General features: G+C 43.3%; 1 protein-coding gene across 3 annotated transcripts in view; it reads left to right on the forward strand.

The window, feature by feature from the left end:
- TEDC1 (tubulin epsilon and delta complex 1) overlaps positions 1-27516 on the forward strand; it is a 138187-nt gene that overhangs the window by 17498 nt on the left and 93173 nt on the right. For all 3 annotated transcript variants that reach the window (XM_040333199.1, XM_040333197.1, XM_040333196.1), the window contains exon 3: positions 14157-14359. In XM_040333199.1, the coding sequence (XP_040189133.1) occupies positions 14157-14359 (203 nt within the window). The remainder of the gene's footprint in view (positions 1-14156; positions 14360-27516) is intronic.

A 27516-nucleotide genomic window follows, 5' to 3' on the forward strand; every position in this document is an offset into this window, starting at 1 on the left:
AAAAGTAATCACTGTCCGTTTTCCCTCTTTACAAAGTGATCACAGCAAGTGTGGCTTATCCGTGCTCCTAATGTGCACACACACTCACCGGAATTTTCCTCCCCGCTTGGGGTATGTAGCATTCACAGTATATTCTACTGTGTAGCAGCCTATGAGGTATCCTGTGCTGGAGGTCTTGGTGGTACTCCAATTGATTACCATGTAAAGGAGAGATGGACCCCAAAAGTGTAATACTGATGGACTATTAAATAAAAACATGTGGAAACATACTCACATTTTGCAAAACTTGAAAAATGTGCCTGCTTCACCTTCCTATGTTCCTATGTAGTGCTTTGTGACCCCCCCCCCCATGTTTATTGCGGCGGCCATTTTGGATGAAATATTAAAGACCAAATAGCAGTATATGAGGACGCGGCGGCCATTTTTGGTAAGGTTCTTTAGACCAAAGTCTTCAATAGCTTGTGTTGGTGGCCGCAACGCCATATTTGATGGGATAATGAAGACCGGAGACTGTGGTTTATTGCCGCAGTTTTATGTTCTCAAGGTCATATTTGCATAATTCAAACAAATGAAAGGACAGTTTCTGCCCCTCATATACCACAAAATATGCTGGCATAAATACCTCATAATAGAATAATACACACACACACACACTTAAAAATACAGAAATACACAAGATATAAAAAAAAACGTTTGCAGCATACAACAAATTAGACACTACCTAAAGATGGTGCCATCGTTATGAATATGTGTATGTAAGCATTTTGTGTGCTAATCTAAAGTGTCTTAGGATTTTGGAGAATAAGAGAATTGCAATTGTAGATTAAAAAATGGAATTGTTTTTAAATTATTACCGTATTTGCCGGTGTATAAGGCGACCGGGCGTATAAGACGACCCCCTAATTTTACATTTTTTTTAAGATTTTTTTTGCCTGTACTCACCGTATATGACGACCCCCCTTCCGATGCTTCCGACGCTTCATATTTTTTCCCTCTGGAGTCATATTCTTCTTCCTTCTTGCTGGAGCCAATCATGGCGAGCGATGTATTCTATTAATGAATACAAAGCCTGCTTGAAATGGCAGAGGCTGTAACATCATCAGCCCATGCCTCTCTGACTCTCAAAGCCAATCCGTGCAGGCTACTATATGTAGCCTGCTCGGATTTGCAGAGGTTGTTACTCCAATCTGAGCAAGCTGTGTATTCATTTGAATACATCGCTCACCGGGATTGGCTAAGCGGTATATACTGTATGTAGCCAAAGCTGACCCGGCGTATAAGACGACCCCTGCTTTTTGGCCAGTTTTTTTAAGTGTAAAAGGTAGTCTTATACGCCAGCAAATACAGTAAATAATTTAGAAAATTATAAAAAAATTGAGAATACAGGATAATTTATTTATATATATATATATACACATACACATACACATACACATACACATACACATACACATACACACACCGATACACACCGATACATATGTATAGTAAGGAATGGGAATTGGTGATCTCTGAGTAAATGATTGGAAGAATCTAAAAAGATAATACATCCCAAATGGGGATAATCAGTCCTGTGGGCTGGAGAGTATCTAATTGGAAGATCTATTTGGTTTCATTCTGGGAAATTGTTATTCTCTTATTGTCCCCTCTACAGTGGCCTTTGATTTTTGTCTATGGTGTAGAAAATCATACATGTAGGGTCTCTAGTGTGATGGTCTCTAAAATGCCTTGAAACGCTGTGTTTGTTTAACTTGTTTTTAATATTGTTTGTGTTCTCTAATTCTCAAATGTACAGTGCCTTGTGAAAGTATTCGGCTCCCTTGAACTTTGCGACCTTTTGCCACATTTCAGGCTTCAAACATAAAGATAAAAAAATATATATTTTTTTTTTGAAGAATCAATAACAAGTGGGACACAATCATGAAGTGGAACGAAATTTATTGGATGTTTTAAACTTTTTTAACAAATAAAAAAACTGAAAAATTGGGCGTGCAAAATTATTCAGCCCCCTTAAGTTAATACTTTTGTAGCGCCACCTTTTGCTGCGATTACAGCTGTAAGTCGCTTGGGGTATGTCTCTCAGTTTTGCACGTTGAGTGACTGAAATTTTTGCCCATTCCTCCTTGCAAAACAGCTCGAACTCAGTGAGGTTGGATGGAGAGCGTTTGGGAACAGCAGTTTTCAGTTCTTTCCACAGATTCTCGATTGGATTCAGGTCTGGACTTTGACTTGCCATTCTAACACCTGGATATGTTTATTTGTGAACCATTCCATTGTAGATTTTGCTTTATGTTTTGGATCATTGTCTTGTTGGAAGACAAATCTCTGTCCCAGTCTCAGGTCTTTTGCAGACTCCATCAGGTTTTCTTCCAGAATGGTCCTGTATTTGGCTCTATCCATCTTCCAATCAATTTTAACCATCTTCCCTGTCCCTGCTGAAGAAAAGCAGGCCCAAACCATGATGCTGCCACCACCATGTTTGACAGTGGGGATGGTGTGTTCAGGGTGAAGAGCTGTGTTGCTTTTACGCCAAACATAACGTTTTTCATTGTTGCCAAAAAGTTCAATTTTGGTTTCATCTGACCAGAGCACCTTCTTCCACATGTTTGGTGTGTCTCCCAGGTGGCTTGTGGCAAACTTTAAACGACACTTTTTATGGATATCTTTAAGAAATGGCTTACTTCTTGCCACTCTTCCATAAAGGCCAGATTTGAGCAGTATACGACTGATTGTTGTCCTATGGACAGAGTCTCCCACCTCAGCTGTAGATCTCTGCAGTTCATCCAGAGTGATCATGGGCCTCTTGGCTGCATCTCTGATCAGTCTTCTCCTTGTATGAGCTGAAAGTTTAGAGGGACGTCTGCGTGCCTCTTTGCCCTACGCTGAGGAAGTCCCGCCCCTCGTAGATTTGCAGTGGTCTGATACTCCTTCCATTTCAATATTATCGCTTGCACAGTGCTCCTTGGGATGTTTAAAGCTTGAGAAATCTTTTTGTATCCAAATCCGGCTTTAAACTTCTCCACAACAGTATCTTGGACCTGCCTGGTGTGTTCCTTGTTCTTCATGATGCTCTCTGCGCTTTAAACGAACATCTGAGACTATCACAGTGCAGGTGCATTTATACAGAGACTTGATTACACACCGGTGGATTCTATTTATCATTAGTCATTTAGGTCAACATTGGATCATTCAGAGATCCTCACTGAACTTCTGGAGAGAGTTTGCTGAATAATTTTGCACGCCCAATTTTTCAGTTTTTTTATTTGTTAAAGTTTGAAATATCCAATAAATTTTGTTCCACTTCATGATTGTGTCCCACTTGTTGTTGGTTCTTCAAAAAAAAAATACAGTTTTATATCTTTATGTTTGAAGCTTGAAATGTGGCAAAAAAGGTCGCAAAGTTCAAGGGGGCCGAATACTTTCGCAAGGCACTGTAAGTCTCTCGTGGTTCTGCCCCCATATTGTTTGTAACATGGGCACTCTAACACATACGTTACGTGAGTGCTATGGTATGTTATCCGTTCTGATGTAATTCTCTCGTGGTTCTGCCCACAGCGAAAACACTGGTTATTTATTATGTCCCCAAAAGCCAAACAAACCCGCCAGGGAGACCAATAATAAGCGGGATAGACTCACTCTTTACGCAATTTAGGATCATATATCGATGGATATTTACAACCATTGGTAAAAGAGGGGAAGTCTTATTTGAAAGACAGCAGGCAGTTGATTGATGAATTAAGGATCTTTGAGATAGAAGAAAACGACATTCTAGTTTACAATAGATGTCAATTCATTGTACACTAATATAGTACAAGAGGACGGAAGAAGAAGCGTAGAATAGGCATTACACAAACAAACCAATATGACTGAGGTACAAACGGATAGTTTAATATTTGCCATGAGCCATAACTATTTCTGGCATAAAGGGGAATATTTCACTCGGACAAAGGGGGTAGCTATGGGGGCCAAGTATGCCCCCAGCGTAGACAATTTATTTCTAAATGATTGGGAAGAGGAACAAATATATGATGTACAGAGGCAAAATCTCAAGATGTACCGGAGATGCATAGATGATATCATGATTATCTGGAAAGGAACAGAATGTGAACTACAAGCCTTCTTCAATTAAATCAATCAAAATATCTATGGCATCACTTTTTCTGGCACCTGGAGTAAACAAACCATAGATTATTTGTATCTACAACTCTATAAGAATAGTGGATATATTAACACCAGAACATTTTTTTTTAAATCGACGGACAGAAACTGATATATTCCGACCAACAGTTGCCACCACCGGCAATGGATTGGCAACATACCGAAAGGCCAACTATTGAGGCTATATATAGAAATTGCAGTAAAATAGAAGATTATGAAGTCCAAGCAGATACCATTTATAGAGCGGTTTGTAGAAAAAGGGTATAAGAAAAGATAACTAGTGATGCTAAAAGATAAAGTGAAACAGATAGAAGTCTGATGATAGAAGGCTAACCAGATAATAATAGGAAAAATAAACATACTGATATGGCTTTCCTCACGGGATTCAACATGCAACACAAAGCCCTAGGATCGGTCATAAAAAAACATTGGCCAATTCTACATTCCTGAAAACCATCATACCTCCAAGACCCAGCTTTATCTACAGGAAAGCGTCAAACCTCATATATATAGATATAAAATATAGCAGAGTGACCGTTAAATCTTTTTAAAAATCTTTTTAAATTAAGCACCTTAAGACCGGGAGTTCTATTATGAGGTATTTTAGGGCAGCATATTTTGTGGTATATGCGGGGCAGAAACTGTTTCATTTGTTTTAAATTATGCAAATATGACATTGAGAACATAAAACTGCGGCAATAGACCACGGTCTCCAGTCTTCACAATGCCATCAAATATGGCGTTGCGGACACAAGCTATTGAAGACTTCGGTCTGAAGAACCTTACCAAAAATGGCTGCTGCGTCTGTGGTCTATTTGGTCTTTAATATTCCATCCAAAATGGCCGCCGTAATACAGGGGTCACAAAGCACTATATAAGGAGGTGAAGCCGGCACATACGTACGCGCCAGATGATGTCAGTGACGAAACGCGTAGGGCGGAGTCATCGTGCGCCCTTGCATCACTTCCGGGCAGCGGCATTAGTGTCGACAATACATGCTTTTGCAAAATGTGAGTACGTTTCCACATGTTTTTATTTAATAAATAGTCTATCAGTATTACACTATTGGGGGTCCAACTCTCCTTTTACATGGTAATCAATTGGAGTACCCCCAAGACATCCAGAACGGGATACCTCATAGGCCGCATTTACTGTAAATACTACATACCCCAAGCGGGGAGGAAAATTCCGGTGAGTGTGTGTGCACATTAGGAGCATGGATAATATATAGTGAAACAGTGCGGCGCAAACATTTAAGTTTTACAGAACAGAAAAAAGTCCATAAGTGAAAGTGTAGAGGAGAAATCCATGTAAATTTTAATTCAGTGGTGCGGGTTCAAAACAGGTGACCAAAAATAAATCCTCCACCAAGAAGTAAAGATGGCCTCTCGCCTCAAAAATTCGACCTTCAAGAGGTCACAAAGCATGATAATCAATCTCAGGTTCTAATGGGAACGATCAGAGGGTCGCTTGACAACTCCAAGATGACAATGGAACGCCTATAGGTAGCAGCAATGTGATGTATATGGATTAAAGGAAGAGAGATCTAATGCTCTCAATAGCAACAAAACGGCATTTATTTAAAACAATAGCAGTACACTCACATGTAACAGCACTCTCAGCCGAGTGCGGGCTCAGTCGGATAATACTGTCGGATGTATGCAGCGGCGATCGCGGGTGACGTCACACCTAGCTCCTCCCCCTCATCAGCCGAGTGCGGGCTCACAGTCGGATAATACTGTCAGATGTGTGCAGCATGCAGCATACAGCGGCAATCGCGGGTGACGTCACACGTAACTCCTCACCCTCGTACGTTACGTCCCGTGGGCGGGACTTCCTCAGCGTAGGGCAAAGAGGCACGCAGACGTCCCGCTGCTTGAAAGATATATAGCAGGGATGGTGTCATGACAACCGCCCATCCAATCAGGCCATCCGACACACGCAGCCCATAATGGCTCACATCTCATATCGGAGCTGCACTCAACAATGGCAGCGAACAGGCACTGATACAAAAAAACGCTAATATAAAATATTTAATATTTAAAAAAGTCAAATAGGTCAAAGGACAATGCCACCAGTCTGGCCACTGACTAGATGGAGATAAACCGACCTAAATTTAACGAATTAAATAAAAACCGAAGGAGTGATGTATGTGAGTGGCAGGGTAAGGGAGAAACCCCTGTCACTATCTAAACCATCATAAACACCATAGGTAGTTTACCCCTATTAAAATATTCGCAAAGAATATAAGCTTAAAATTAAATACACGTGTGTGTGTATATAAAAAATATATATGTAAAATGACGTCATCCACGATTGCCCTGAACAAATTATCCTCATTAAATAAACCATAAAATTTAACAGGCACAAAATAATTAAAAAATTAACAAAAAATGTAAACATAAAATTTACCTTTTTGAATTTTTGATTTGAATTGTTTTATTTCTAATAGGTAATTTTATGTTTTAAAATTTTTGTTTTTTTAAATTATTTTGTGCCTGTTAAATTTTATGTTTCACATTTTATATTCTGTTTTTGGGAAGTTTACTTGAATTTATCCTGAGTGCTGGCTAGCAAAATTTTTTTTTTTTTTTTTTTTTCCAGCGCTGAATACTTTCTTTTTATTTAGGAGCATGGATAAGCCACACTTGCTGTGATCACTTTGTGAAGAGGGAAAACGAACAGTGATTACTTTTCACCAGCACAAGCACTTTCTTGAACTGTTTTGAATGCTCTATTTATTGAATTTATTTAATCCAGAGATCATTTACATTAGAGATCACTTTTCACAAGCACTTTTTTGAATATCTAATACTTTTTTGGAATATCTAATTAGTATTTTTTCTGGACTTATTTGAATGCTCAATAAGGAGTTTTTATCTTTTTAAAATGTTGTATTCATTTATTGCTTATTTTCTTATTTACATGCACATGTTTACTTATAATTTATTTGTCATAATTTTGCACATTTACTGGTGTTATATTCACACCCACATTACATCACCACCACATTGAGGGACAATTATAATCCATTAAACAGCGCCACACCTACTTATTCTCCTTGAACCCTCAAGGGTGGCTCACTGGCATCTCGCACAATGTTGCCTTCTAAAGAAAGGGGTCGATCGTGAACACATAGGGGCTCAATGGACACCCCTGAACCAGCCCCAAAGGTGTGCCCAACCCAACTGTTAGCAAGCATGCAGCTAACAGCCGCTACAAATTTTATGCCATCCAATGAACCCCCTCCTAGGCCATACTTGTCAAGAAGAAGCCAGAGGTACTCATGATTGACTCGCTCAAAGGTCTTTGCCTGATCCAATGGGGGTTATTGACGAAAGGTAAATCCACTGTGCACTACAAGTGCAATCGCTGTTAATCTGAGGGGAAGCTCTGCTTTTATTATCCAATCATGTGCAAGCTAAAATGCTGTGTTTTTTTTTTTTCCTTGCATGTCCCCCCTCGGATCCACAGTGACTGCACTTCCAAGTGCAATTTCAAGTGCACTTTTAGTTTGCACTTGCAGTGCAAAGTGGTTTTGCCTTTCGTAAATAACCCCCAATGCCAGCAAATACTTTCCTCAGCCCTGCAGTGCTCCAGAGCCTTCCGGACAGGTAACACCGCTGAGAAAGTGCTTTTGCCCTGGACCGAACAGTGCTGCTGACAAAAAACTTGTCTGCCACTAACCACCGTCACAAAAAGTATCTTTGCCAAAATGTTCCTATTGACATTGGGCGCCAATTTTCAATCATTAAGGGATCTTTGCCTTTTGACAACAAAATCACAGCAGATTGTCTATATACAAAGAAAAAGAGCTGCTGTTCCAGGTGTATGCTGATAACCTGAGGTGGAATATAGAGTGCCAGCCCCGGCCTGCCTCCGTGGGAAACTTGTAAGAAACTTAAAAGAAATGGAATTCCGATAGATTTTTGTTGTTCAAAGTGATAACTCCAAAGACACCAACATGAGGTCACGGAGACGCGTTTCACACAAACATCTTGTGCTTAATCATTACCCATTAAGCACAAGATGTTTGTGTGAAACGTTGTGTGATGTTTGTGTGAAATGTGACCTTGTGTTGATATCTTTGGTGTTAGCCTTTTATTGTTCAAAGTGATATTGGAATTCCTGGATGTGCAGCCATTTCTTTTCTCACACAACAGATTGGGCCGGATTCAGAAAGAATTTACGTTGGCGTAAATTCTAAGCTCCGCCGGTGTATCTTCTTTCTGTATTCAGAAGATAGAAAGTCTCTTACGCCGTCGTATCTTAGTTGCATATTTACGCTGGCCGCTAGGTGGCGCTTCCGTCGATTTACGCAAGGAATATGCAAATTAGGTAGATACGCCGATTCAGAAACGTACGTCCACCCGGTGCATTTTTTTACGTCGTTTGCATAAGGCTTTTTCCGGCGTAACGTTACCCCTCATAAAGCAGGGGTAAGTCATGTTAAGTATGGACGTCGGAAATGACCGAACAGCGTCGTATTTTATGTCGTTTACGTAAGTCGTTCGAATAGGGCTGTACGTAAGTTACGTTCACGTCGAAAGCATTGACAGTTTGCGGCCTAATTTGGAGCATGCGCACTTGGAAACGTTCACGGACAGCGCATGCGCCATTCGTAAAAAACGTCAAATACGTGGGGTCACAATTAATTAACATAAAACACGCCCACATCATCCACATTTGAATTAGGCGGGCTTACGCCGGACAACATACGATACGCCACTGTAACTTAGGGCGCAAGTTCTTTATGAATACGGAAATTGCGCGCTAAGTTACGGCGGCGTAACGTATCTGAGATACGTTACGCCCGCACAAAGTTACGGCGGGCTATCTGAATCTAGCCCATTGTCTGTTGGTGGGAGGGAGCAAGCCCTCTTGCAGACAGTCATTAAATACCTCTGCAAGATCAGGTGCCAAGCTGGACTTAAAGGACTTATAAAATCTGGCTGTCAAACCATCTGGCCCAGGCATTAATAGTTTTGACTACGTCTTCCAATATTATCACCCATCAAACTTGCCAGTGGAACATTATTTCCCAGACCTGGTGTAGAGTCCAGAAAACTCGATTCCTTTGCCCAATCGAGGAACTTCTCCAAAAGATCTGCATAAAATGCCCTTGAGACCTCGAGGATCCCTGACCTGGATTTCATCAAGGGAACTGTACTATCCCTTAGTCCAACAACCGTTTTAACTGCTGCGTTCTGCATGCAGTTCTGGTAAGGGTCAGGTGAGCGATACATCTCATAATCCCTTTCCAGAATCAAAGGAGCGTGGCGGTCATACTGATACTTTCTAAGGAGAAGCTTTGCCTCAGAGTTTGCCCCCGAATCTCCACCACTCGAGACAAGACAGTCAAGTTTTCTCTGCAGGCGTTGATATGCAATGTTTTTATGAAGCTGTTTTCTTTTTTTCTATTGTCCGGGCTGCCACTCAGTTCCTGTATGCCGCCAGGGTCTCCCCACTCCTAAGGCCGTTTCCCAAATGTTGAAAAGATATGGAGTCAGTATCTGGCCCTTTTTCCCCAAACATGCCAGAGGTGGCAGCTGGTTCCCATGGACACTTTGTCGGCAGTCCTGGAATCATTTGTTGCCAGGGTAGAAGCGGCATGCGTGCGTAAGTGGGGGTAAAAAGCACCCCTCCCCGGCCATCTCCTGGGGAATGCTCTGACTCAGACGCGGGCCTGGCTGCGGCACAGGACCCCGGTTCTGGGTTGTCGGAGGATGTGGACCAGGACCTTCCTTGTGAGGAAGACCCCCGAGCCCAGTGCAGGGTCCATCCACTAAGCGCTCTCTCCCCTTTGGCTCGCACAAGTCAGACCGCTCTGTGAAGGTTTTTCCTTATTTATCCTTTGACAAGTTCATAGATAAGGAATGGAAAAAAACGCAGAAGTCCTTTGCAGTCCGTTACCCCGGTTGCTCGGTTGAATAAGGTAACCACTCTCCCTGTGGAAGGAACCCCTGCTTTCAGGGACCATACATACTGATGGGAGGTCTGAGGCGGTGACCTGCTCCATGTTTGCCATGCTAGGGTCTGCATTGCGGCCTATTTTGGCTGCAACCTTGGTGTCTCAGACTCTCACGGAATGGGCAAAGGTTTTGCACCAGACTGTGGAGGAGCATCAGCTCCCTCTTGAGTATGTAAGGCTGGTCGACCAGTTGGTCCAGGGCCTTGTATATGTCTGTGATGCTGAGACTCAGCTGGGGGACAGAAACGTCCCTAGGTGCGTAAGCCAAACAAACCGGCATCCAAGTCTGCCACCGCATGAAGTTTTGCCCCCGCCCGACTCATGGGTAGGAGGATGGCTTCGCAGGTTCACGACTCGGTGGGCCTCCCTGCTCTCTGACCAGTGGGTCTGCGAGGTGGTCACTTTGGGGTACAAGATAGTTTCTTGTCTGCCGAACAGATTCTTTCCCTCAAATCTCCCTTTCCTTCTGGCTCGTCGGTCTGCCCTATTGGGGGCAGTGCAAGACTTGCTAAGTTGCGGGCTAATTTTACCTGTTCCGCAGGACGAGAGGTTTCAGGGATTTTATTCAAATCTGTTTGTGGTCCCGAAGATGGACGGGGTCCGTCCAATCTTGGACCTTAAAGCCCTAAATGCCTGTAAGAGTGCGAAAATTCCGCATGGAGTCCATTAGTTCGGTGGTGGCTGTGCTTCATCCGGGGGACTTTGTGGCATCCTTGGACATCAAGGACGCATACTTGCATGTCCCAATTTGCGCAGGACACCACAGGTTTCTGCGCTTTGCAATCGGAGAAGACCACTATCAGTTTGTGGCTCTTCCCTTTTGGCCTAGCATCGGCACCAAGAGTTTTCACCAAGGTGCTCGCCCCAATTCTAGCTTTGCTGAGACAGCGAGGCATTGCCATCATGGGCTACTTAGACGATCTTCTTCTGAGAGCAGCTTCTGGCTCAGAATTGGAGGTGGATGTGTCTATAGCCAGCCAGACCCTCCGGGAATTCGGTTGGGTGTTAAACATCCAGAAGTCGGTCCTAATACCGACTCAGCGTTTGGAATACCTGGGGTTGATTCTGGACTCCACAGAGGCGAGAGTTTTTCTCCCCTTGGAAAAATTGCAGAGTCTTCAGTGAAGCTGTTGGCATCCCACAAATGGTCTTCTGTCTGTTTTTTGCATGCGAGTCCTGAGCATCATGGTAGACTTTTTCGAGGCGGTAACGTATGCCCAATTCCACACTCGAGTATTGCAGAAGGAGATCCTGTCCAAATGGAACACATATCCATTGTCTCTGGATCGCCAGATTCAGGTGGGCCTCCTAGTCAGTCTCTCTGAATTGGTGGCTGAAATCCCCGGCTCTTCGGTCCGTGAAGTCGTTCCTTCCCTTCCAGTGGACGGTGATTACAACGGACGACAGCCTCACGGGTTGGGGGGGCGTCTGGGGGTTCCAGTCGGCCCAGGGTCGCTGGACTCTAGAAGAATCCTGTCTGCCGATTAATGTCCTGGAATTTCGGGCGATCAGGCTGTGCCTTTCCTCGTAGTAGATGAGGTTGCAGGGTCACCCCAAACAGGATCCAGTCAGACAATGCCATGGCGGTGGCTTATGTCAACCATCAGGGGGGAACACGGAGCTCGGTGGTAGTGTCAGAGGTCGCTCTCATTTTCATTGGTCACTGGAAGTTCAACATGGCACCTCATGGCAAAGGACTCTGAGGATCTGAAAAAAAGAATTGTTGCTCTACATAAAAAATGGCCTAGGCTATAAGAAGATTGCCAAGACTCGGAAACTTATCTGCAGCACAGTGGCCAGGACACAGGTTTAACAAGACAGGTTCCACTCAGAACAGGCCTTGCCATGGGGGACCAAAGTAGTTGAGTGCACTTGCTCAGCATTATATCCAGAGGTTGTCTTTGAGAAATAGACGTATGAGTGCTGCCAGCATTGCTGCAGAGGTTGAAGGGGTGGGGTCAGCCTGTCAGTGCTCAGACCATATGCCGCACGCTGCATCAAATTGGTCTGCATGGCTGTCATCCCAGAGGGAAGCCTCTTCTAAAGATGATGCACAAGAGAGCCCACCAACAGTTTGCTGAAGACAAGCAGACTAAGGACATGGATTGCTGGAACCATGTCCTGTGGTCTAATGAGACCCAGACAAACTTATTTGGTTCAGATGGTGTCAAGTGTGTGTGGGGGCAACCAGGTGAGGAGTAAAAAGACAAGTGTGTCTTGCCTACAGTCAAGCATGGTGGTGGGAGTGTCATGGTCTGGGGCTGCATGAGTGCTGCCATTACTGGGGAGCTACAGTTCATTGAGGGAACCATGAATGCCAACATGTACTGTGACATACTGAAGCAGAGCATGATGCCCTCCCTTCGGAGACTGGGCCGTAGGGCAGTATTCCAACATAACAACCCCAAACACACCTCCAAGATGACCACTGCCTTGCTAAAGAAGCTAAGGGGAAAGTTGATGGACTGGCCAAGCATGTCTCCAGACCTAAACCCTATTGAGCATCTGTGGGGCATCCTTAAACAGAAGGTGGAGGAGTGCAAGGTCTCTAACATCCACCAACTCTTTGATGTTATAATGGAGTAGTGGAAGAGGACTCCAGTGGCAACCTGTGAAGCTCTGGTGAACTCCATGCCCAAGAGGGTTGAGGCAGTGCTGGAAAATAATGTTGGCCACACCAAATATTGACACTTTGTGGACATTTTCACTTGGGGGTGAGTTATTTTATGGGGAAAGCTATTTTATACTGTTATACAAGTTGTACACTCATTACCTTACATTGTAGCAACGTGTAATTTCTTCAGTGGTACATGAAAAGATATAATAAAATATTTACAAAAATGTGAGGGGTGTACTCACTTTTGTGAGCTTGTGTGTATTTGTATTTATATTATACCCTTTTTTTTTTTTTTTCCTAACATAAGTGGAGTTACTTCCTAACAGCCCACGTGGCATCTGGTCCCTTCTGCTGACCTGAAGCCAAAACTACTCGCGTAACCTGGACGCCTTCCACAGGGCAATTTATATATACGCAGAGCAATCCGGATCCCAGAGGCAGAAAAGCAGCGCTAGATCTGTGCTGGACACACTTAACAGCCACCCGCTTTTAGCTTAGCATCCAGCCAATGCAAACGCTCGCCAATGGCTGAGCCCACTCTCCAGACATCAATATCTTTTGCATATGTGTGCCGTTACACCACCTCGCTGATATCTGGAGACTCTGTAACCACTCGATCCATCCTGGAAGACTTCTGGATACCACAGGAGGCTACAGACATCCGCACAGCTGTCCCGCATGAGCCCCAGCCGCCAATAGTTCCAAAAGGTAGGAAAACGTTTTATACAAAATGGTCCTAATGAGTGAGGAGGACAAAAAGGAATGCAGCCTCTGGGACAGTCTGAAATTTATGGGAGTGTGGTCCTATGGGGTAGGAGCGAGGGCGGGGCTACTCAAACATATTCTGCCATTGAGTCTGTCAGAAAAATAGGATACAGATGATGCCCGCAAAATGTCACGGTTTTTCACTCTTGCTATGGACGTAAATGCAATGAATGATGTGCTGGCTTCACCACCTGTCACCAGTATACAGGTGGATAAGAAAGAAGCCTGGATTTTGCTGTCTGTGACCCATTAAGGAGATTCACCCTCTCAATTTGTCCTGTTTACCATTATTAAAAGTAAAAGAAAATCAAAAATTTTGGGTTCACCCCAGAAAAGTAATAGCGGGAAAATCTACAGATGGAGACACAAGAGACCCTGGGGGTTTTCAAGGAATTACCTTTATTTTGCAGGGATTTCCTCTCACTTCCTGCTTGGACAGGAAGTGAAGGAAAATATCTGCAATGGGACACTAATGACGGGGAAAAAAAAAAATCTGACGGGTTAAAACCCTCCATTGCTTTATCCAAAATGTTGCCTATAGTTCTACTCTATAGAACTTAAAGTTCTATACTGGATGCTGCAGCTTTAAAGGTTTGAAACAGTGCTTTAACATGCCAACAACATTTGTATCTTTTTTTGTTTCAGGGAACGAAATTAGATATGTTAAAAGTTTACTGCAGATTCAAGGCTATGGCCGACCCGCTTTTTATGAACTCGCAGATGATGGCACAGAAGGCAGCAGGGAAATATTACTAGCATTCTCATGGCTCTTATACACTGGAAAAATACTTGAAATAATTTTGGAGAAGAACAGAGTTGAATTTGGCAATCGCATTACATTTTGCATGGTATGTATTCACACTTCTAAACAAACAAGTAAAATGATTATATAATGTTAAAATTTTCTTACTGTCAGGCCCTGGTTCTGAATCCAGGACCGCTACTCTGTCTGTTGATGTCTGTCTTTTCTTGCTGAGCTACCTGGGATCAGTGTCCTAGCACTCTGATCTATAGGACAATTCTGCCTTGTTTCTGCTGTGGAAAACGAGTAAGGAGACCTCCGCCTGTGCCACATCCAAATTCACTAGTATATGCACAATTTGCAGGAACCAGTCCTGCTGATAATGGACTTTGCTTGCACCCACATAAGACAGAATTACATTTTATTAAAAAAAATTCAATCGTTAACACATAAAAAAACAAACAAAAAAAAACGCGTTAGTAATTCATTAAAACCAAAGATATTTATTCTACATACAGGAGATGTTTGTTTTTTGGTTAAAATTAAATAAATAATTATATAGTGTAATATACCATGGGCACTTGCAAACAATATGGCGGAGAGTCGTATATGCCACTGAACATCTGGGGGGTGGACACAGGGTAGAGGGACCAACAGAATCGCCCAACAGATCTTGACAGGCAGAGATGAGTATATTATTAGATGGAAATCTATAATACAGTGTGTGTGTTATATAATGTTAGATATATAGGGCCATATTCTTGTAGAGTTGAGGCGGGGGTAGCGTAAGCCATTTACACTACGCCGCCCCAACTTACAGGAGCAAGTGCTGTATTCCCCAAACACTTGCTCCGTAGTTTGGGGCGGCGTAGTGTAATTGGCCCGGCGTATCCCCACGTAATTCGAAGGTGGCGGCTTGTATTTAAATTAAGCGCTCCCCCGTTTCGATTGAACTGCGGATGCGCCGGGCTAAACATAGCCCAGTGCGCATGCTCCTGTTCTCGGGGGAAAACGTCAATGACGCCGACGTGTGCGTCATTGACGTAAAGTCGTATTCAAGAACGACTTAGGGAAACGACGTACCAGACGGGAAAAGACGACACGGACCCGACGCCATACTTAACATGGCCTACGTGGGACTGGCGTAAGGTTACCCCTCATATAGCAGGGGTAATCTTACGCTTGCGCAAACGACGTAAGCGACGGTTACGCTACGCAAATTTGTTCGGGAATCGGTGTATCGGGCTCATTTGCATAAACAAATGAGACCTGAATGTAAACGCCACCTAGCGGCCGGCTGGGTAATTACATTTAAGATCCGACAGTATAAGTGACTTACACATGTCGGATCTTCAGCGTATCTATGCAAAAATGATTCTAGGAATCACTCGCATAGATACGCGGGTCAAAAAAGAGATACGACGGAGTATCCTGAGATACTCTGTCGTAACTATACTCAGAATATGGCCCATTGACTCTATAAGGGGCTAGGAAATTACCCCTGCAACCAGTATATACTGTATTTTGTAGTATAAAGCCAGGCAATTCCCCTCTCCACAAAAAAGCATCCAAGTTGACAGTAAGATATGCTGTAGCATTTCAAGAGGCCTTCCCATGTTCTCTAAAGATAAAGGGGAGATGCAGTATAAAAGGAAAGGAATAAAAAAAATTATGTCCCTTTTTGTATAAATGTATGTGCCCAAAAGGATATCTGAGGCCAATACCTTACCCCTGTGTCATCTGCCTGCCAGGTATAGCGTAAAATCTGCCACAAAAGGACAGAGGACAGTTAGACGACCATTTTTATGCTCCTGTGATGCCGCCCAGCAGGACGCCGGGCTAAGACCTCATCTGCCATATTAGAGTCTAATTTGTACACATTTGACCGTTAACATTTGCATACTATAGACACAATATTTAGCAATAGCCAGTGCATATAAAATGCATTTTTGTTCAATACCAAATATTATACATTGTATTTTGTGTGTTCACGCATATATTTGTGATACAAGTTAGGTATTTTTAACACTGGCTATGGGGAGGATCTATGTTGATGTTCCAAAGTTAGCAAAAATATATAGGCAGACCAAAGAACCTACCATCGAAGCATTATGGGTTTATACCGTACATACAACCATGTGTAAACAGATCTTTAATGGGAGGAATCTTGGTACAAAATGATTGACTGTGGCTGTAAGGGGGGGGGGGGATAGGATTTTTACGTCGTACTTACCTGTAAAATCCTTTTCTTTGAGTACATCATGAGACAGAGTCAGGCTAATCATTACCTGCTGGGTTATACTCCATCAGGTGAATGACACTGGTAGATCAAAAATCTTTAGACAGGAAGTGCCCCACATGTCTGGTAAAAAAAATGTCAGTAAGCGTATATTTATTGGTTTGTGCAAAAGTTATAGGCCCAGATTCTCAAAGGACTTACGACGGCGTATCGCCATGTACGCCGTTGTAAGTCCGAATGAGAGCCGTTGTATCCTATGCGGCTGATTCATAGAATCGGTTACGCATAAATTCGGCTAAGATACGAGCGGCATAAGTCTCTTACGCCGTCGTATCTTAGTTGCATATTTACGCTGGCCGCTAGGTGGCGCTTCCGTAGATTTCCGTGTTGAATATGTAAATTAGCTAGATACGCCGATTCACGAACGTACGTGTGCCCGGCGTATCAAGATACGTTGTTTACGCAAGACATACGCCGGCATAAAGTTACCCCTAATAAAGCAGGGGTAAGTCATGTAGTCGGAAACGTACGAACAGCGTCGTATTTTTCGTCGTTTGCGTAAGTCGTCCGTGAATGGGGCTGGACGTAAGTTACGTTCACATCGACTAGGCATTGAGCGGTCATGATTAGTTTACATAAAACACGCCCCCCTGTTCCTCATTTGATTTAGGCGCGCTTACGCCGGCACATTTACGATACGCCGCCGTAACTTTAGACGCAAGTGCTTTGTGAATACAGCACTTGCCTCTCTAAGTTGCGGCGGCATAGCGTAAATACGATACGCTACGCCCTCTTACATTTACGCCGCCCTACGTGAATCTGGGCCATAGCGTCTACAAACTAGGGTAAATTTTCTGGAATTTACACAGATTTCAGTTTGACTGCCTATGTCATTTCTTGAGGTGCTAAAATGGCAGGGCGGTACAAACCGCCCCCAAATGACCCCATTTTGGAAGGTAGACACCCCAAGGAAATTGAGTGGCATGTTGAGCCCATTGAATATCTTTTTTTATTTTTTTTGTCAAGTGATTGAAAAATTTTAAGAAAAATGATAAAAAAATTTACACAAAGTTGTCACTAAATGACATATATTGCTCACACGTGACATGGAGATATATGGACTTGCACCCCAAAATACATTCTGCCGCTTCTCCTGAGTATGGGGGGGATACCTCATGTATGAGACTTTTTGGGAGTGTATAGGACCTGAAAAACGAGCACTGCCTTCAGGATTTCTAAGGGTGTACATTTTTGATTTCACTCCTCACTATCTATCACAGTTTCGAAGGCCATAAAATGGCATGATGGCACAAAACCCTCCCAAATGACCCCATTTTGGAAAGTAGACACCCCAAACTATTTGCTGAGAGGCATGTTGAGTCCATGGAATATTTTATTTTGCCACAAGTTGCGGGAAACTTGCAATTTTAATTTTTTTTTGTACAAAGTTGTCACTAAATGATATATATTGCTCAAACATGCCATTGGCATATGTGAAATTACACCCCAAAATACATTCTGCTGCTTCTCCTGAGTATGGGGATACCACATGTGAGACTTTTTGGAAGCCTAGCCGTGAACAAGACTCCGAAAACCAATCACTGCCTTCAGGTTTTCACAAGCCATCCCCCCCCCCCCCCTACCAAATGACCCCATTTTGGAAAGTAGACACCCCGAGCTATTTAATTTTAGTCACAAAGTTTTGAAAATTAAAAAAAAAAATGATTTTCTTTCTTCATTTTCAAAAACAAATGAGAGCTGCAAAATACTCACCATGCCTCTTGGCAAATACCTTGGGGTGTCTTCTTTACAAAATGGGGTAATTTTGGGGGGGTTTGTGCTATCTGGACATTTTAGAGCCTCCATAACTGTGATGGGTAGTGAGGAGTAAAATCTAAATTTCTCTTTCGTTCATGGACGGACACAGCATCTTATTCTTGACATTGGTGTATTAGCCTTCTATCAGGAGAGGGCTAGGCAGAAAAGCATGTTAAGTGTTAAACATACATCAAAACTGTACAGGTCCTACAGATTAAAATGGTGGGTGTTGCAACTTTTTTTTCCACACGGTATTTGCGCAGAGTTTTTTTTTTTTTTTTTTTAAAACACACTATATTGCCCACTTGTTTGATGAAATAAAAAATAACTTGTGCTGAGTACATGGATATCAAACACATGCTTTAACCTATATGCAGGTAAAGGACCAGCCCCTTTTTGCGATTCGGCACTGCATTGCTTTAACTGACAATTGTGCCGTTGTGCGATGTGGCTCCCAAACAAAATTGGTGTCCTTTTTTTCCCACAAATAGAGCTTTCTTTTGGTGGTATTTGATCACCTCTGCGGTTTTTATTTTTTGCGCTATAAACAAAAATAGAGCGACAATTTTGAAAAAAATGCAATATTTTTTTACTTTTTGCTATAATAAATATCCCCCAAAAATATATAAAAATACTTTTTTCCTCAGTTTAGGGCGATGCGTATTTTTCTTCCTATCTTTGGTAAAAAAAAATCTCAATAAGCGTTTATTGATTGCTTTGCGCAAAATTTATAGTGTTTACAAAATGGGGGGATAGTTTTATTGCATTAATATTTTTTTTTTTTACTACAAATGGCGGCGATCAGCGTTTCTTTCGTGACTTTGACATTATGGTGGACACATCGGACAATTTTGACACATTTTTGGGACCATTGTCATTTTCACAGCAAAAAGTGCTATAAAAATGCATTGTTTACTGCGAAAATGACAATTGCAGTTTGAGAGTTAACCACTAGGGGGTGCTGAAGGGGTTAAGTGTGACCTCATATGTGTTTCTAACTGTAGGGGGCGGGGCTGGACGTGTGACGTCATTGATCGCCTTTCCCTATATCGGGCAACAGACGATCAATGACAGCGCCACTGTGAAGAACGGGGAAGGTGTGTTTACACACACACCTCTTCCCGTTCTTTTTTTTTTTTTTATAATTCTTTATTTTGTATCCTTTTTCTTTTTCCTTCCACAAACAAAAAGTATTAAATACAACTCTTACAGTATCTTCATTATTATAACCTTCATTGAAATCCTCACCTAAACATCTCATAAACTCTGTGTTACATCCTTCTATTCCATTTCTAATCTCCCCTATGCTGACCCAGGTCCACTCTCCTTCACGACCCCGAGATCTTCATCTACCATCCTCAGAGAGGAGCCCTGAGCCCGAGGATATATTGGTCACCCATCCTACGCCCCCCCTCCCCACCCCGGCAGCAAAAAAAATAAAATTGCTTCGGATCAGTCCTGGTCTCTCCCCCTCCCCCCCCCTATGGACTCCGCTCCCTATATTCTATGTATGGAGTCCAGGTCCTCCAGTAAATCTCCTCTCGTTCCTGCATTCCCATTGTAAGGTTTTCCATCATCTGTATCTCGTTTATTCTGCTAAGTCATTGCATTTTTGTTGGGAAAGCTGTACTCTTCCATAGGATTGGTATACACGCCTTTGTGGCTGTTATCAGGTGGCGTAGTAGGGATTGTTTATAGTTTTCCAATGATATGGGAATGTCAAGTAACAAGAATGCCGCGGGTCTGTCTTCAAGATTTACCCCGGTAATTTCCAGGGTTGTCTCCGAGACCATCTTCCAAAATTCTCTTATCACCTGACAGTCCCAAAATATGTGTACCATAGTGCCCTCTTCTTTCCGACATCTCCAGCAGGCTTTAGACGTGTTGGGGAAAAACCGGTTCAGTATTGTTGGTGTACTATACCACCTTGTCAATACTTTATATCCCCCCTCCTGATACCTAGATGCGATTGAGGCTTTATGTGTAAATGAAAAGATCTTATTTTTCTGCGTCTCTGAGAACTTAATACCCAGATCCCTTTCCCACGCCTGTATGAAAACAAGCTCTTGTGGCGCATTTGATTCGATCAGTAAGTTATACATATATGATAACATGTGTCTCACTGGTTCTTTTTTTAGGCAAATTTCCTCAAATTTAGACGGGGTCCCTATCTCTACCTCTTGATTTTTCAGAGATCCTAGAAACGTTCTCAACTGATTACGTCTCCATAAATCAATATCTTCTCCATATACCAGTTCTAGATCCTCGTTCTGCATTACATGATTCTCTCTCATGAAGTGTATCAGTCTACTGGCTCCCTTCCGTCTTAGACTGTTAAAATGTCGGTCTCTTAAACCTGGCTCAAAGCTCGGATTTCCCAGAATAGGTGTCATAGGGCCGATACATTTCACCAAGTTCGTTTTCTTAGATACCCGTCTGATAACTCTAAGTGTCGCTTTTATCATTGGATGTTTTTTTTTTTTGCGCTCTGGGGTATCTTATTCTCCCCTAACCACGCCAATCCTTCTATGGGGATATTGCTTACTTCTTGTTCCAGATTGACCCATGGTTTGTCTGCCTGATGTGTGCACCAGTCCACTACTCGTGCTAGATGGGAAGCCTCATAGTACCCCATTGGGTCTGGGAGCCCGACTCCTCCTTTTTCTTTGGGTAGGATCAGTATATTTCTCCGGACTCTGGCCGGTTTTCCAGCCCATATGAACTTCATAAACCTAGATCTCATGTCTCTCAGAAATCCCATCGGCAATGTTATGGGAAGAGTCTGAAATAGATACAGTAATCTTGGCATCGTATTCATTTTTACTATATTTATTCGGCCAAACCATGAGAAGATTTCTTTATTCCACTTTAGTAAGTCTGACTTTATTTGTTTAATTAAAGGTAGGAAATTTAGTTCAAAGACCCTGCCCAGCTTCCTTGGTATCTTCGTCCCCAAATATCCTACATGGGAATCTGTCCATCTGAAAGAGAAGCTACCAGCTAGTTGTTGCCGCAACCCACTGTCCACCTCAACTCCCATTGCTTCCGATTTGTTATAATTTACTTTAAAATTAGAGATTTTTCCATATCTTTTTATTTCTGCTAATAAGCATGGAAGCGATGTTATTGGGGACGTTAATGTGAACAGTAGGTCGTCGGCATATGCTGCCACCTTATAGTTATCTTGCCCCACCTGGATACCCCGTATGTCACTGTTTGCTCTTATAATTCTTAAAAAAGGTTCCAAAGAAAGGATAAATATAATTTGGGATAGAGGGCATCCCTGCCGGGTTCCATTATGGATAGGGAAGGGGTCTGATTTTTTTTCTCATTTATCCTCACTCTTGCCGATGGGCAGGAGTATAAGCTTGTGATCCAGTTCAGAAGACCCTTCCCCAAGCCAATATGTAGTAACATAGCTTTTAGATATCCCCATTCCACCCTGTCAAATGCCTTTTCCGCATCAGCGGATATCAGAACTACAGGCTGATGGCGTTGTTGAGCTAAGTAAATTGTGCTTATTATCCTTTGAGTGTTCTCTCTGCCTTCTCTGCCTGGGGTGAAACCCACTTGGTCTGGGTGTATCAGTGCGGGGATACACGTCAGCAGTCTATCGGCCAATATCTTCGCCAGAATCTTTAAGTCGACATTTAGCAAGGATATTGGCCGATAGCTTGGGCACTGGGCAGGGTCTTTCCCTTCCTTAGGGATCACTACAATCTCAGCCATCAAAGTCTCCGCTGGCATTCTCTGTCCATCGCGGATCGAGTTGAAGGCCGCGACAAACCTAGGGGTTAATTTTTCCGCAAAGATTTTGTAGTAACGCAGTGTATATCCATCGGGCCCCGGCGCCTTTCCCGCTTTTAATGCTCCAAGAGCTCTCCGGAATTCTTCTACTGTAATCGGGCCATCTATCTTCTCTGCGTTTTCTGTAGATATCTTTGGCATTTCTGAGGACACTAGGTATTCCTTAATCCTTTCTTCTCTTTCTGAGGTATTTGCTCTTACGCCCTGCTTCTCCAGATTATATAATTTTAAATAATAGTCTCTAAATGCTTCTGCTATTTGTTGCGTAGAGCTAACCATCACATCTCCCTGCGTTTTGATTTTTTCGATCTGATTACGGGCTCTCGTGTCTGAGTGCGTTCACCAGTAATCTGCTGGGTTTATTCCCATATTCATAATAAGTTCTTTTACACCGGCTCAATTTGGCTTTTGCTTTATCCGTTAACATAAGATTCAATTTTTCCCGCTGACCCGCCAGCTTCTCCTCTGTCTGGCGCATCTGTAATTTCTTATGCGCTGTTTCCAGCAATTGGATTTCCCCCAGCAGACTATCAAGATTAGCACTCAGAGTACGTTTTCTATGTGCTCCCATTGATATAAGCACCCCTCTCAGGTAGCATTTGTGTGCTTCCCATATGCTCATTGGCAGCGTTTCGTCCGATTCGTTGGTGGAGAAGAAGTTATCTAGTTCCCGGGCTATCTGCTTCTCATATTCCGGGTCTTTTAAAAGTGTCTCGTTTATTCTCCAATTCCATTCTCGTGGCCCCCTCTCACCCCATTCTATGCTACAGTTGGTTGGCGCATGATCGGATATTGTGAACGACCCTATTGCTGCATCTCGTAGTCGTGAAAGAATGTTCTGGTCTAGAAAAACGTAGTCTATCCTTGTGTATGTCTTATGTTTTGCAGAAAAAAACTGTAATCCTTATCATGTACATGCATCGTCCTCCAGCTATCTATTAACTGTGTTTCTTTCAATAAACCCCTTGCTTTACATAGTTTTGTATTAGAGATATGAGATACTCCCTTTGATACGTCTATTGCTGGTTCTAATGCTATGTTTAAATCGCCCCCCATTATTAAGAACCCCTCTTTATTTTGTTGTACCACTTCCAAATATTTTTCCAATGCAGCTGTGGGGTCCTCATTGGGTAAATATAGATTCACCAGAGTAACCTTTTGGTTCCCTAGTTCCCCTTTTACTATTAACATCCGGCCTGCCTCATCCGTAATTACATTGGATTCTTTCTATAACATTTGTTTTGAGAGCATAATTGCCACCCCGTTCGCCTTAGATGTTTGCGAGGCACCATGGTATACAGTCGGAAATCTTTGATTGCCCAGTCTTGGTGTTTTATCTTTTCTAAAATGAGTCTCTTGTAAAAAGATTACCTGGGCTTTAATTCTGCCAAGTTCTGCCATTAGTTTGGTATGTTTTTCTGGGCTATTTAAGCCCTTGACATTATATGATGTAAACTTAATTATATCCATTTTTATCACCTTTATGATCTAATAGGGGGTTACCCTTTGACCTTACAAGGGTATTCAGTAATGTCGAGGAGGGAATGGAGATACCAGGGGGAAAGAGAGAGACAGCCGCCCCAGTCTAGGCGACGAAGGGAAAAAAAAAAAAGTCAACCCCTCTTCCCCGTTCCTCGAGAACTGGTCTCTCGTCCCAGTATCCGAGTAGTTTCCTTTCCTTTCCTCTGCCTCACACCCTCACCCAGTGGGCCCCCAGCACTCTGGAGGCAACCCACTGTTGGGCGTGGAAGGGATGGAAAGAAGGCCACAAAAAAAAAAAAAGCTCCTGTGACCTATCGCGGGACTCCGGCGGCGATTGGGTCGCGGGTCCCACGGTCATGGAGCTTCAGACCGGGTCGTGGGCGTGTTAACAAAGGGGACCCCCAGATCCTGACCCCCCCCCTGTGTGAAATGGTAATGGGGTACACTGTCATTCACTGGGCTGTGTCCAGCGGTGAGAGGAGGTCGGGGATGCTGCGCTCCGGATGAATGGATCTTCTCATCGCTGGAGCGGAGATCACCCGTCGCTGGATCTTCTCATCGCTGGAGATCACCCGCAGCCATCGCAGGATCAGGACAACGTTGAAGCAGGAAGCCGGGAACGAGTGGATTATCACCGCTGGAGTTTTTTTATTTTTTTTTTTATTAATAAAGGACTTTATTCTACGGTGTGTGTGTGTGTTTTTTTTTTTTTACAAGACTTTACACTTCCTTCGTGAAATGGTAGGGGTACAATGTACCCCATTACCATTTCACACAGGGGGGGGTCAGGATCTGGGGGTCCCCTTTGTTAAAGGGGTCTTCCAGATTCTGATAAGCCTCCCGCCCGCATACCCCCACAACCACCGGGCAAGGGTTGTGGGGAGGAGACCCTTGTCCCCATCAACATGGGGACATCCTCCCCATGTTGAGGGCATGTGGCCTGGTGCGGTTCAGGAGAGGGGGGTGGCCCGCACTCTGTCCCCCCCTCTTTTCTGCGGCCGGCCAGGTCAACGTGCTCGGATAACGGGTCTGGTTATGGATATTTAGGGGGAACCGCATGTTATTTTTGTTTTAAATTGACGGGGGTGTTCCCCTTAATATCCATACCAGACCTAAAGGGTCTGGTTATTGAATTTGCGGGGACCTCCGCATTTTTTTTCCCGAACTCCGATCCCGGACCTGAACTTTTTCCAATTATTCGGGTTCGGGTCCGGGAAAAATCCAAAGTCCGTACCGAACCCGAACTTTACAGTTCGGGTTCGCTCAACCCTACTCAGGGAATGTAAATATCCCCTATGATAGCAATAGGTAGTGACAGGTACTCCTTCTTTTTTTGAAAATCTCTCCTCTGCCCTCAAAGCATCTGACCACACCAAGATCTGTGATAAAATGCTTTCCCAATTTTCCAATGGCGCTGTTTCTATCCGGGAAGTCATGAAATGCTCGTAGCTTCTGGTTTCTTATGCCATAGAGATGATTGGAGCCGTTCTGGTCTCTGATCAGCTCTATGGTCAGCTGGCAGAACCACTGGCTGTATTCTCGGGTTCCCTGTTGGGACAGGAGAGCCAGAGAAAACCATGGAAGATGGCGGGGAACGTTCCCTCCCCCGACCGCTGGCTGAAAATAATGAAGCCAAGAATATACCTAAAAACCTACAGGCATCATTCTGGTATAACCACTCAAAGTTCAGCAACATACATTGCTGGTCCTTGTTGGACATATATTGTAATCCTTTTTTTTTTTTTTTTCATGCAGCCTGTGGGCTAAATGAAAAAAAGAGATTGATTGGTGGGCATGCCCAACATTAGAATATCACCCTTCATCCACCCACTTCTAATGATGGGCATACATGCACCATTTTTTTTTGATGGTGGTGATTTTCTTATCGTGAGAGAAAACGTTGTTGCTTTCAAGATAAATAAATCAGTGCTGCAGCTGAATTGCATACCTACCTGAAAACAAACAATGTAGGGCTGTGCAAATTAACTTTTAATTAATCGATTAATCTTTAATTTTTTTGATCGATCAAAATCTTTTTGATCGATTAAAATTCTTTTGATTGGTACTCGCCTCTCCGCCGGCTTCTGGGCCTTCAGAGTGTTCCGTCGGAGATCCAGTATCGTCACGGACACTGGCGGGGCTTGCCGTGTCCATCTGAAGGGCTCCTTTGCTGTGCCTTCATATCTGCATGCCGGCGGGACCTTGCTATCTGCCACACGCAAGGGCTGTTACACTTCCCTCTATCACTTCCCTATATCAACCTGGGATTCTACAACCCAACCATCCACTGGCAGTTGTGATAGTTCCCTTCACGGGACATCTACATGCCGACAGACTGATGTTAACCTCTCCTCATCTGGATTCAGCAGTGGTATCGTTGTACACATTTTTATACAAGTATCATACTTGGCTACATGTTTTTATGACTGCTTTTAGTACCGTTTGGTATTACTCGCACCATTTTTACAGTTTATGTAGCTACATCGATTTTATCTCCAGTGCAATATTTATTTTGTTACCTACTTGAAGACTATAAAAGTTTTAATACTATTCCCGAGCGCTGCCTTTGTGTGTTTTTTGTATCCTGCTATCCATTTTGCAGTGGTTGGTAGCTGCACTGGGAATCGGCCTGCAAGGAGATCAGCTAAAAGTAGTTGGATCTGTATGTGCGTTATAATTAATCGATTAAAAAAAAAAAACGATTAATCGAACAGAAATTTTTTGATCAGTAACAGCCCTAAAACAATGGTAACAATAAAACATTGACTCAATAAAACAACAATCTGTGCCAAAAAATATATATGCCGAAGCATGGGGGCAAATTTCCCCTCCACCCCTGCCCCCGTGCTTCGATCTTCCTTCTTCCTTTTTCCTTTTTTCTTTTCGTAATGGGTTTCCAATCTCTGGCGAGGGTCAACTGGGGATTAGCAGCAATGAATTGACCAGCATACAAAATGCTTTGGTCCACAGTAGATCTATAGAGATCTTCCATTTAAAAACAGCAATTAAAAATCAAGTGATGTAAAATCAACTGTTTCCACCTGAATTCCGGGTTGGCCAGTGAATGGGGGAAGTACGGGAGCTGCAAAAGTGGTGGGCTCCCAATTTGAATTGGCAAATACAGCAGGAAGGCCACTATGGTCTCGACAGGCCTGTCTTTGCTTTCTTGGTGGCAGTGGGACACTAGTTGTGCTAGCCACCTCACCAGCTTGAACTGCACTTATGTGACTCGCCACATCACCATGTGATACTGCAGTGCTGGTTTGACTACGACTAGGATGTAATAGGCCGCTGGTGCTTGCCAGTTCACCCGAAGGATGAACATCACTAGTACTGTCTCTCTGCTCCATACGAAAGCCCTACTGTTCTTGCACCTCAACACCAGCAGAAGAGCGGGGTCAGGTAAGCCTGACCTTAGCTCTGACGACGGAGTTGTGGTCCCTGCTATCTGTCAGTGTGCCGCTGCATGTCTACCGTATCGCATTCTGAGCCTGAATGTGACAGATGGGTGACTTCCTCTTCACTATCTGCCATGCTCCAGAAATGTGTAGGCGTCTTCACTACTGTACCTTTTGATTGGACATTTTGGCCTCTAAATTTCCTGGTACAATAGTGAGACTCACAGGAAAAAGAGCACCTGACTGTCAGCGATTGATTTAAACGCTACCAAAAAACTGTTGGCATTCGCAGGGATCAGGCCTGACTCTGGGAACGCTGCAGTTATGTGTTTATTGTTTAAGTGTTAAGTGACAATGATCAATTGATACTACACTTGGGTGGACTGGGCAGAGGGGCTAAACGCAGGTGCTAGCAGGTATCTGGGCTGATCCTGCTATTACTGTGTTTTTGGGAACCCTAAACTATTGGGGACGCTAGTATAGATCTTATCAGATATTGATCCGTTCAGACACTACACT

The sequence above is a fragment of the Rana temporaria genome, chromosome 13, assembly GCF_905171775.1.
Source record: "Rana temporaria chromosome 13, aRanTem1.1, whole genome shotgun sequence".
In the NCBI taxonomy this organism is placed as follows: Eukaryota; Metazoa; Chordata; class Amphibia; order Anura; family Ranidae; genus Rana; species Rana temporaria.